This window comes from Geospiza fortis, unplaced genomic scaffold, assembly GCF_000277835.1.
Source record: "Geospiza fortis unplaced genomic scaffold, GeoFor_1.0 scaffold29, whole genome shotgun sequence".
Classification (NCBI taxonomy): Eukaryota; Metazoa; Chordata; class Aves; order Passeriformes; family Thraupidae; genus Geospiza; species Geospiza fortis.
Genome location: NW_005054349.1, coordinates 5238828 through 5251348, shown reverse-complemented (window position 1 = coordinate 5251348; position 12521 = coordinate 5238828). Strand labels below are relative to the sequence as shown.

General features: G+C 46.3%; 1 protein-coding gene across 1 annotated transcript in view; it reads left to right on the top strand.

Annotated features, from left to right (window-relative positions):
* The first annotated feature begins 1051 nt into the window (after window positions 1–1051).
* LOC102036880 (ras-related protein Rab-6A) overlaps window positions 1052–12521 on the top strand; it is a 14997-nt gene continuing 3527 nt past the window's right edge. Inside the window, exons 1-5 of the mRNA XM_005423295.2 lie at window positions 1052–1105; window positions 2720–2773; window positions 7731–7836; window positions 8549–8660; window positions 11470–11563. Of these exons, the coding sequence (XP_005423352.1) occupies window positions 1076–1105; window positions 2720–2773; window positions 7731–7836; window positions 8549–8660; window positions 11470–11563 (396 nt within the window). The 5' untranslated portion in view covers window positions 1052–1075. The remainder of the gene's footprint in view (window positions 1106–2719; window positions 2774–7730; window positions 7837–8548; window positions 8661–11469; window positions 11564–12521) is intronic.

Genomic DNA, 12521 nt, shown 5'->3' with positions numbered 1-12521 from the left:
TCCCTCCCTCCCTCCCTCGCAGCCGCGGGGTTTTGTTTTGCCTCGAATGGCCTCTCTTTTGTGCCCCTTCCCTGGGAGTGGGTGGATGAGTTGTGTGTTTTCCCTGGGATCGTGGTGGGTTCTCGCTGGGAGTGTCCAAGGCCCGTTGGACAGGCCTGGGAGCCGCCTGGGCTGGGGAAGGTGTCCCTGCCCACCGCAGGGGTGGAACTGGATGAGCTTTGAGGTCCCTTCCAGCCCAAATCATCGTGGGGTAATTGCTGCTCACCTTCTTCTCGAGCCTGGAGCTGGAGGTCTTGGAGGGATTTCCAGAACTTTTCTAATTTCCCAGCCTTTCCAATGCAGGATTGACATTGCTGCTGATAGACATTTGTCTAATCTGTTTTTAACCCTCTCCAATGTTCCTAATTTCACAACCTTTTTAGGCAATTTATTCCTCTTTCCTCTTCTATCCATGTCCTTTGAATTTTTTCTTGGCTTCCTCCAGCTTCCTGAGCCAGAATTGGAGCTTTATCTTTGTTTTTCACTTCTTGTCAGTTCTGCACTTTGTCTTGTGATGATATTGGGAAATGTAAATTTAAAGTTTTGAAACAAACCACCAGAGTTTGCTCTGTATCTAAAATCTTGTTACAAAGGAAGGATGGGAGTGTGGAATATTGCTTTTCCACGCAGCCAGAGGCAGCAGAACAGCATCTGGGATATCACCTGCTTTGTTTTGATGTTTATGTCCCAGACTTGGGGATTACATAAGGAGCAGAACAGGGTAACAAAGCAGATTTATTGCTTGCCCAAAGCCAACAACGAGTTCTTTGTTACCAACACACCTGATTTGAGGGCCAGGTTATCTCCATGATTAAGTTTGGACCTGCAGAGATTGATCTGCCTCTGTCATTTTAGGACTGAAATTTCCAGCTGGCTGTTTCCCAGGAAGGTGTAGCTGGAATGGCCTGAGATTGGCAGCTGCTGTCAGATCAGTGCCACTCCCAAAGCAGTGCTATTTTTTTTTTCCCCCACTGCTGCTTGAAAGTAATTGTTCTCTTCTCTTGTAGTTGGGAAGACCTCCCTGATCACCAGGTTTATGTATGACAGTTTTGACAATACTTACCAGGTATGTGATAGTATTTATTTGCTTTTTTAATATATTTATATTAATGAATCTATGCCCTGCTGATCAAATTGATGGAGCCCATTTCTCCATGAGATGTCAGTTCAAGATCAGATAATGAGTTAAAATCTGAAATGGTAAATCAAAGCATCCAGTGTGATGTCAGGAAGTGCTGTGTCCAGAAAGGGAGCAAGGTTTAGATCCCTTTTGGATGTGGGATAGATCCTGTGAGAAGCCTTGAGGAAAATGGGGAGAATGTTGTTTTATGGTCAGGATTTCTGGTGCTGGATATGGGAGCCGCAGGAAATGGAGATCGAATAAAAACCCAACATCTTCTGACATTCTTAGTCTCTGTTATCTTTAGAGCTTCCATTTCAGAATAGTTGGGTCTGGAGTGTGTAGATGGATCTGCCAGAAGTCAGCTTGGTATATTTTGTCTCTCAATTTTTTTATTACTATTTTTTGACTAAAGGACTAAAGATAGGAAAAGCCAGGGAAGTCTTGGCAGGCAAAGAGGGGGGTGGGGATGAAGAGGCTGCAGATGAAAAGCAGAAGATGTGTAAGAGGCCTGAAGGTTTGGGGAAGAATTAATTGCATCAAAGGCACTCAGAAGTATTTCATAGGAATATCAAATACCTGTAAAGCAGATGAGATTAGGGCTTTATCTTTTAATTCAGCCTGGAAGAGTTACTGGGTTAGATTGGGGTGATTGGAAGTCGAGGACAAGTCACTCACTGGAACTGGATCCTCTTGTGCTTCCTGTGTTTTTTCTTCTCCTGTGCTTCCTTTCTTTTCCTGACTCTTTTAAGATGCCCTCAAAGATTTATTTATTGCTTGTTGTAGTTGTTATAAACCATGGCCTGGTTGAAAAACAGACCTGCCGGAAATAAATTCTCCCTCCCAAAGCTGATTGTGTTGCTCATTCCAATTATCCAGTGGTACACATTCAGCTGTGAGTGTTAAGAATGGGGATAATCTGCCCAAAACACTCAAATCTGGTACATCAGGAGCTCTCTCCTCTTTCCTGGGATTCTGATGAGCTGGGACAGCTCCTTGATTGAAGTGCCTGGGAGTGCACCTAACTTAGTGCATTCTTTTAAATGCCTTTGTGCTGGAATTGCTGTAGCAGTGGGAATGGGAGTGGATGCAGACCTGCCTGGGAAATGAAGCTGCTGAATGTCACTGGAAAGGAGGCACATTCTGAAGTAGAAAGGCCTGGATAAAAATGGCTTTTTAGCTTTCAGCTGCCCATATTTTATAGATCTCGTTTGTTCTACCTTTTGGGTATTTCTAACAAGATAATTCTTACCAGACTGAATTGGGGCAGGCCAGAAGGAGCTGCCAGCTCAGATACAATCTGTGTGGAGATGCAGGAATGTCTGAGGTTAAAATCCAGACTCAGAGGTTCTTGTGGAGCTGAGCAGTGTTGAGGAATGCTGTGAAATGCAGCTGGTGCAGATCCCCAGATTGCTTTGTTTTCATCACCTCAATTGAAGGCAATTGAAGGCAAATCACTTCACCAGCTTCATAACAAGTTTGTGAACATTTGTGAGAGTTTGTGCAGGAAGGGGATGCTGGAAGGCAAGTCACAGCTCCTAATGCTTCTCCTCTTTCCAGGCAACCATTGGAATTGATTTCCTGTCCAAAACAATGTACCTGGAGGACCGCACGGTGAGTGGGGCAGGGCTGGGATGGCTGGGAGGGCTCTTTTCCCTGGCCCTTCCTCCAGCAGCTACTGGAATCCCCCAGCAGCCTCCAGAGAACCAGCCTGGGCTGAATCCCATCACTGGTACAAGATCTGATACCTCTATCAGGAAGTCAAAGTCTTCCATGGAAAATTGGGGCCACATCCCAGGGAATGTGCTGCCTCTTGTGCGCACCTGCTTTGGGTGCAGCTTGCTCCCTGAACTTGCAGCTCGGCCTCTGGGATTGTCAGGATGAAAAGGGCTGAGCAGACCTCAGGTAGCACAGAATATTCTGAGCTGGGAAGGAGCCACGTGGCTCGTGCAGTGCAGCTCCTGAAGCCAATAAAAAGCCAAGGAAGGAGTTGGTGTTCCAAGTCTTGAAATCCTTCGTGATTAGACCTCATTCCTCCTCCTAGGAAGTTCCTGTGGTAACACAGCTCTGACCTCCTGCAATAAAACAATTTGGGATTTAGCCTGCACGAGATTCCTGTTTGCACAGAGACCTCTCACTCCCTTCTCCTGGATTTCCTCTCAGTGTTTGTGGGTTTGCTCATTTTTTGCCAGTGTTTGCCTTTTTCCCATTTTACTGCTGTGTGAGGAGTGTGACAGAGCTGTGGGGAGCAGGGAACACTGTCACTATGGGACACTCCTGTGTGGAACTTTGGGCCTGCTGCTTCCAAAGAAGTCTCTTCCCATTGTGTGTGCTGAATTTCCTGAGAATTTCTCTGCCATTTTAGCAATGATTCCCTCTTAGAAAAGCCCTTCTCTAACCTTGGTTTAAGGCAAAGATCCTGGGAATTCTGCTGGACACCTGTGGATGTCTGTGTGCAGTTATAGTGTTGTGGCTTCCTCATGGTTGTGTATGTCAGGATGTCATTCACCTGCTGCTCTGCTATCCAGAAAATCCCATTTTCCTCCCAGTGCTGGAATGCTGTGAGCTTTCCTGGTTATGTAAGTGGTTCACAGAGCCCATAAAGCCTGTTCAGATAGCAGAGGTGTGGAGTGTAGATAAGAGGAGGGACAAATACAAGCAAACAAGCTGAGAAGATTCAGACACTGGAATAGTTTCTCAGATGTGGTTAATGCTGGATTTTGCAATAGGCTTTGATTTCTGAGCTGGAAATGAGGAATGCTGAGCCTCCAGCTGGGATGTGTGCTTTGGTGGATTTGATATGGCCTTGCAACAAAAGCCAGCAGAAGGGATCCTCATCCCTGGAAGGGTCCAAGGCCAGGTTGGACAGGGCTTGGAGCAGCTGGGATAGTGGAAGGTGTGGAGTGAGATGAGCTTTAAGATCCAACCCAAACCATTCTGGGATTCCATGAAATACATGTGGAATTCGGTTCTCTAAAGCCATCTCTCAGGATGGGCAGCTGTGTGACATTCCCAGCACTGGGATGTGAGGCATTAAGTGAGCTGGAACCACCTGAAGCCCCATCCTGGCTGTCAGGAGCCACCTCCATGTGCAGCTCCCCTCATTCCTGACAGACTGAGCAGTTCCTCCTCCTCTGTGTGTCCGCATCCTCCCAGCCTTGTTGGAGTGCAGTGCAGGAGAAGCCAGCCTGCAGGGTGGTTGCTCTTGGGGGTTCCACCACCTCTGCTTTTCCAGTGGGATCATCCAGGCTGGGCTGAGGTGGTCCTTAGGGTCAGGAGTCCCACATCTGGCCAGCTGCTTGTGTGGCTGTTCTGGCAGGATCCCTGAGGCCTGGCTGTGCATTTCCCTTGTTAGATGGTGCCATGAGGAGGGATTTAGGGCTCTCCCAGTTTCTGGTGTTGGAATGTGTGAGATATTCCTGGGTGTGTGGAGGGAGGGATGTTCCCAGACCTGGGGAAGTGCCGCTGCCTCTTCACATTTCTGTTCCATTTGAACTTTCCTTTTGTTGCCTTGGTTTTGCTTTGCAACTTATTTTTCTTTATTTATTTTGATTTCACTTGAGTTTTGGTTTTGTTCTCCATTTTCCTGCTGTTCCCCTTCCCCTTGCCCTGCACTTTTCCATTTCCCAGATCAGGCTGCAGCTGTGGGACACAGCCGGCCAGGAGAGGTTCCTCATTCCCAGCTCCATCCGTGACTCTGCTGTGGCTCTCATTGTCTTTGACATCACAAGTAGGTATGGAGCCCAGGCTCTGCAGGGACCTTGCTTTTAACACTTTTCTTACTCTGGAAGTGATGGTGGTACCCAAAAAGAGCTGAAATAGCCCATCAGGCACCTGTGGGTGTTGGCAGGGATTGGGAATTCCTGTGTCTGTGCTGGTTGTTGGTAGCCTTTGCAAAGGTTTACTGTTTTTCTGGTTTGTGTTGTTTTTTTGGTTTGGTTTTTTTTTTTTTTTTTATTTTTCTAACTTCCAAATGATTTTTCTTTTTCATTTCTGGGCAAGGAGAGAGGTTATACAAGTAACAGCTTCAGGTGCCAAAGCGAAGGAAAGTTGTCAGAGTAGGTAAAACAAAACAGAACACTTTTAAACAGAAGCTGTGGAGTGACCTAGGAGGATTCAAGATTCCCATTTTGTTGGAAAAGAGACCTGGAGACTCATGAGAGAGCTTTTGAAGGAGGAGAGATGCAAGAACCACAATTTATAAGAACAAACAGGCTTAGAGGAAAATTCTCTGTAACTCTTGACATGAATGTTTTAATACAAGATAGGAAGTTATGAAGAGAATTATTTCACTGTAACTCCTTGTTATTGATTCCACTTGATCTGGTGGGGGGGGGGTTTGTTAATCTACAGTATCAGGATTTATATGAATTTCAGTAAAGAAAACAGCACAGGTGGAAAAGCTCTGGCCCAGCTTTATTCTGTTACAAACAAATTTAAAGTGAGGTGTTTGTTTTGCTCTGCTAGGCTAAAGTGCTTAACAAAATAGGCTGTGATTTATCCTCGCTATTCAGGGCAAATAATTTCCTGGTATTTCTCCAGTCCTGGAGAGAATTCTGGGAGAATTCCTGGTTTGGTGCAAATGATGTCAGACTGGCCTGTCTGGGGAGCACAGAGATGTGCAGGTGGTGGCCTGTGCTGGGGACTCTGCTGGCTGAGGCAGGGGGGCAGGATGCACAGCTTGGCATCATTTTTCCCACTGTGCAGGCACAGGATGCTGTTTGTCCAAGCAGCTGGAAACATTTTGCTAGTCCAGGCTGTTCTTAACAGCTCCCAGCCATGTCAGAAGAAATTAAGTGACAGCTGATCTCATAATTCTTCAGTAATGTGCTGGTCTTTGCAGATAATTTCAGTTTTTTTCAGTTCTTAGTGACTGAGAGGTTTAAAGTTTTCTTGTGTTGCAGAAGGGACATGCCCAGGTACTTGTGGAGGCACAATGAAATGATTTAGCTGTTGTTGATGTGCTGGACATTCCAAAATGCAGGTGGAGAGATCCATTGGTGGAGTCCATACTCAGCTCAGGCCCCTCCTGAAGGTTGTTCCTAAGGGAGGCTGGGCTCATTCCTGGTGTCCCACAGTGTTTATTTGTATTTTCCCTTCTAAAATGGGTGTACAGAAACCTGGACTTGTAGAAATGCAGCAAACCTGGGTCACTTCAGGGGTGTCTGTGTGGTACATGGTCACTGGAGACCTTCCCTCAAATAACTTTACCCTGCAGAAATTACAAATTAAACAAATTAAGCAAATTTATAAAATTAAATAAATTTAACAAATTAAATTACCTGGGCCAGCTCTGTGGTTCTTCCTCCAGTTGTGTTTTCCTGTGAGTCTGAAGGTTTGGGGTGGTTCAGTCACCACCTGGGTGAATGTTCATGGGGAATATTCCAGTGTAGCAGCACTGTCCAGGGAGGGTGTGGAAGGGATCAGCCTGATCTTCCAGCTCTGCTGTGACACTGCCCAGGTGCTCCCACTTTGTCACCTTGAGTTTCCTGGCATAGAGGAGAGCCCTGACTTCTGCTTCTGTAATCAAGTCTGCCGTCAAAATGAAGCAAGAGCTAATTGCTTTAACTATAAACCCAAATCTTCCTTAAGCCCCAGGGCATCAGCTCAACATTCCCTGATGGAGATAAGATGTTGTTTTGAATCTGACTGCAGGCCTGTGCTCTATCAGCTTCTCTTCCTCTTCTAAACAAACAGTGATTGGTCCTGAAGAAGCTGCTTTTTGCTTGATGAGCTGCTTCATTAACCAGTGCTCTGCCTCCCTGCTGGGATTGTTTGTGGCTGTAAACTGGGAACCAGTGGGTGCCTCCAGAAAACTGTTGGGAGGGAGGAGCAATCCTGTTTTCAGGCACTGTGGGGTGAAGGAAAAGGACTCCCAGTGTGGAAGGCTTTTTGTTTGGGGTGTCTGGGGAGTTTTTGAGTAGTGCTGATTCAGCCAGGCAGATCCCAGACCTTGGAGCTGTGATATATAATAATATATAATAATAATAACAGTTTGTGTTTGGGCTCAAACTCTTCCAGCATTTTTGTGACTCCTGTGCTGTTCTGGAAGGGAGAGCCCATTGCCCTTTGTACCACTGAACCCTGCAGTGTGTAACACTTGCCTTTCATTTCTGCTGGAATTTCAGTTATCATTGCTTCCATATCCCATGAAAATCCCCACTGCCATCACATGGATGCTCCATGCTGGAGGTTGGATGCTGTTCTCCTGCCTGGTGTCTGTCCTGAGGGAATTGCCCCAAAAGCTTTGATCAGAGATACCCCAGGCTATGAGTCCTGTGGAGATGCCATCCATAGTCCTGGGAGATCGGTGCTGTACTGTTGGCTACCCCCAGTAATGAGGTGGGAGCCAAATCCTAGAGATATTTGGGAGTAGCAGGATCTCTGGGCAAGCAAAGGAGGGAATTAAAGCACCTCACAAACAGATCCAGGAAGCAGCTCTGCTGGGGTTGGATTTGGGGCGAGATGACAAGGTCAGCTCAGCTGCTGAGGTTGGGTGTGGAAGTGGCCTTTTCCCTAAAGGGTTTTCCTGCTCTCTCTCCTCCTTGGTGGGCCGGGCTGGCCCCAGCAGGTGCGGCTGCAGCTCTGGGACACAGCGGGGCAGGAGCGGTTCCGCAGCCTCATCCCCAGCTACATCCGCGACTCCACCATCGCCGTCGTGGTCTATGACATCACAAGTGAGTGCTGGCAGCTCAGGGCATGGCTGCTCTGCTGTGTCCTTCTAGAAACACCCCACACGAGCAGAACTGAGAAGTTACAACCACAAGTTCTGCAAAAACATCATTAAAATCAGAGATGTTTTCACGCCTTCCTTGTTTTTCTGTCTGGGTGGGAAATAATTGATGTGGGGTGGGAAGGTTTGGAGAAGCACCTGTATAGGAATGTGCCCCCTGTTGATGGAGTGACAAAACTCTCCTTTGTCCCCTCAAAAAGGAAAGAAGCCCAGAAGTTTCTCTCCTCGATTAGGTGAAAAAGCCACCTCATAAGTCTAAAGGACTTCAATCTCAAACTTAAGGATAGCTAATTAGATAGGAGCCAAAAAGTCCTGCTTAAGCAATTTAGTAGAAAAAGAAGTGAACAGAGAAACTAATTGCTTTTGTAAAATGTTTGACCAAAACCAAAGATCTCCTGCACCTAGCTCAGTTTTTCTCTGTTTGTTATTTTGCCTTTTATTAAACCTTTTTGTTTCCAACACTGCAACAGAAGCCATCCTGCTGATTTTTATGCCTCCAAAAGTAGCTGAGCTATCTTAAGTGTGTTATAGACCTCCAAAAGCTTCTTAGACCTAACTCAAAAAAAATACTATAACACAACTGAGTACAAGTAAAGCATTTTTCCTGTCATAAAGGAATTTTATCCTCAGCTTTGCTGTTTCATTCTTCCCTGCAGACTTGAATTCTTTCCAGCAAACCTCCAAGTGGATTGATGACGTCAGGACAGAGCGAGGCAGTGATGTCATCATCATGTTGGTGGGGAACAAAACCGACCTGGCAGACAAGAGGTAACAGGGGACCCTGGGCCCTGCCACCCTGCCCAGAGCCACCAGGGACTGGGGCCAGGCTGGCCTTAAAACAAGGCTTGGTTTTAAACACAACATCGTTTGCTTGTCTGGAAATTCTCATTTCTGGTTTCAGCAAAGGTTATTCCCTTTGCTGGCCAACAAATAGTTTAAAACAAACCCACCTATAAAAATTGCTTAAGTTCCTCTGCACCATTATCTCAGTAGGGTATTTTGTCTGATTTTTTCCTTTTCACACTGTGGTGAAGGCTAAAAGCTGCCTGTGAAAGCAAGGACATCAGCTGATTTTCACTGTTTTCCACTAATTTCCCTCACTCTCTCTGCACATGCAGCTGGAAGTTCATGGCACAGTTTCTCCTTGTTAAGAAGCAGCACAAACTTTTGTAGGATTGATCTAAAAGTATGAATTTCTCTGAGTATAAATTTCATGTCATACATAACACACACTGAGCTTGTGGATGTGTGAGAGGAAACCAAATCAGCGAAATGCAAACTTCCCCAAAAGAGAGACCCAAGAATTTGATTAGACTCCTAAAATGACACAGATTAATGTTTTGGGAGGTGCCATAAAGCATTTTGCTTTAAAACTCTTAATTCTACAGCACATCAACCAAAATAACCAATGTAATGGGCTCTTAGAAGAGCACAGGCTTTGCTTTGTGCTCCTATTTCAAATCCTTCTCTGGATTGTTGATTTAACAATGATTTTGGTGAATGTTTTCAGAGATTTTTGTTCCTCAGGAAGGTATCAGGAGCAGTGTAGATAAGGGAAGGTTTTTATTTTAATGGGTGGTGCCAGAAGCAGTTGGCAAAGGGAAGGTGAAGTGAACCAGGCAGTTCCAGCCCTCACACATCCCAGAAATGTGGGCTGTGGCTGTCAGGGGATGTATGAGGGCTTGAAGCCACAGGGGGATTTTGATCTGATGCACAGAAAATCACTTCAGGAAGGTAGAACTGGGAAACACCTGGATCTCACAGCAAAACAAAGCCTTAAAATATCAAATCCTCGTCCTTTGGCTGGTAACGAAATTTTCCTGATCAAAGGAGAACAATTTATAGATGAAATTAATGTTTTCTCAGCAAAATCTTGGCTCTTATTTGAATATCAGTTTACTCTTGTTTCTTGGGGTGATGGGCAGAGTGATCTCAGTGTTCCATGGTGGGGCATTCTCACATTTTAAATTCTAACCCGTGCTTTGCTCGCTCCTGCAGTTACACATTCCTTCAGGATGTGTTGTGATGTGAATTTTCTCCTGTCATTCTGGTGGTTTTGTGTCCCAGCATCCCCAGCATCCCAGGCTGTTTGCCCTGCAGGTTTTTAGTTTTCATGGCCAGCAGGAAAAGCAGGGATATTTCCATTTGGTTTTTCCCACTTCACTGGGAAGCATTTTGAGGTGTCCCACGCCTTGCACTTTGGAGATATTCCTGAAACTTGCTGCTCAGAGCTTCAGGAATACAATAAAAACATGTAGAGTTCATTTTGCTTAAGAATTCCCTGTGTGATGAATTCATGATGTGTCCTTGAAATCGTTCACAAAAGCAAAATCCAAGATGTTGTCCCTGAGCCAGCTCTGGATTTTGACCACTGAGCCTCTCCCATGCCCTCCTGGCAGCTGGAAATGACTGCAGTTCCCTGACTGAACAACCTGGCATTTCTAATTCCTCTCAAAATCCAGTTTCATGTGAAGCTAGAAAGGCCAATGGGATCATTTCAGCCTTGGAGTATTTCCTGATGGTGCACAACAGCTGGCCCAGCACTGCTGGAAGAATTAAAAATATCAGAATAATTGTTTGAAGCAGCTACAGCTGAAGTTCATGCAGCACTGGAAATTCTCTTTTTGGCAGCTGAATGTCACAATAGTCCTGGTGTGGGCTGGAATTTGGAATGATGGGGAAGGGAATATCCAGGTGTCAGTAGCAGGAGCTGCCTTGCCTTTCTTTTCAAAGGACCTTGGGGTTTTGTGAGGCTGAAATTCTGGGCTTGTAAAGGCTGGACAAAGCCACCGTTGGTGTCACAAAGGTGACATTCTTTTTTGAGGCAGAATACAGGGAAGCCATTCATCCTCTGATAAAAAGCAGGGATGAGGCAGGTTCTGAGGCCAAAAAGCAGCACTAAAAATAGCCCTGTTCCTGTTCAGTGCAGCCTGGTAAGTTTTTCATTCCACTCAATGTTGCTTCAGTTGGTGGCTGGTTTTTTTTTTCATTGTTGGTTTTTTCTTTCTCCCTGCAGTTTTCTTTCTCTCGTTTTTGGACTCTTTTGCTTTGGTTTGGTTTTTCTGCTCTGTGATTTGTTCTCATTACTGGAGACAGGTTTCTGTAGAGGAGGGTGAGGAAGCCCAGGAGCTGAATGTGCTGTGTGTTGAAAGCAGTGCTAAAGCAGGACTTAAAGGGACACAGAGGGACAGTTCCAGGTGCTTGTCCCCAAGCTGCTGCACTGTCCCTGCTGCTGGAGCCTTTCTGGAGCCTTTGTGTCACCTCACAACATTCCCTCTGTCAGATTTGGGAAACTCCCTGTCTCAGTGTGGGGATTTTTCCTGGCCTGGAATGCTGTGGATGAGGCTCAGGTGTTCTGCACAGGCTTCATCCTGTGCTGCTCATCTGCCACAACTCCAGGGGTTCCCTGGGGAGCTTCCCTGAGGTGCTTTCACTCCCAGCTGGAAGATCTGGGGCTGGTGAAGCCTCCAGGGTCCTGAGGTGGGCTGCACCCTCTTGGAAGGGGACCAGCAGCTCACTGCCAGCCATCTCTGACTTTTCCTTCTGTTCCTTGTGTCTCCTTTCCACCTTTGTGCAGGCAAATCACCACAGAGGAAGGGGAACAGAGAGCCAAAGAGCTGAATGTGATGTTCATTGAGACCAGTGCAAAGACTGGCTACAATGTGAAACAGGTAAAACATCCAGGCTGTGTTCTCAGCCAGGAATTCACTGCTCTGGGTCTGCTCCAGGGTGGATTTGGGATCCTGCAGGAATTTCCTCATGTTTAATGCCAGCCCCTGAGATGTTTCTTGCTTTATGTAGTGCAAGCTCCTTTCCTGTTGAGTCAATGATTCCCTGTCAAAGCTAAACCTTGAAACAAAGGAGGACTCGCTCCAGAATGTGCTGAGGGATGGGAAAGGGGGAAAATCATTGTTTTGTGCAGCCAGTCAGCTGGAATTTGGTTTGGTTTGGTTCACAGTCAATGCACTGTTTGCTGAAATCACTGCTGACATCAGTGGGGAGAATTGTTTCTGCTGATGCACTGGAGTAGAAGTGCCTCCTTCTGTTTGCCAGCCAGAGAATCTTGAAATATTTTAGTGAAATTGAGGTTGGAAGGGATCTCTGGAAATCACCCCTTCCAGCCCTCCTGCTCAGAGCAGGCTGCCCAGAGCTGACTCCAGCTGAGTTTGGAATATCTCAAAGGATAGAAACTGTCCAGGTGCCAGTGTTTGATCAACCAAACAGCAAAATAACCTTTACATTTTCATTTTAAGCAGAATTTCTCAGATTCCTGCTTGTGCCCTTTGCTTCTTGCTTGTGATTCCCCTCTCCACTGGTTCAGGGATTGTTCTGGATATGACAGAGCTTGGCATAAGGAGCTGTGAGCTCTGGAGGAGATTGGGAAACATCCTCAGGGGTTTGCTCCACACCAGCAGCTTGGTACAGCCTCACAGTGGGACTGGGAGGCTTTGGGCTCAGTTTTTGTGGCTGTTTTGGGTTGAACCCACTTTGGTGGTGGATTTTGTCTCTTGTTGCCTTCTTTGCCCAGTGGGTGTTTGTGAGGAGAGCTGGGATGTGAAGGCTTCAAACCCCAGCACCTCACTGGGACCTGGGATTTGCAAGGAACACCCTTTGAGGGGTGGCTGAGGA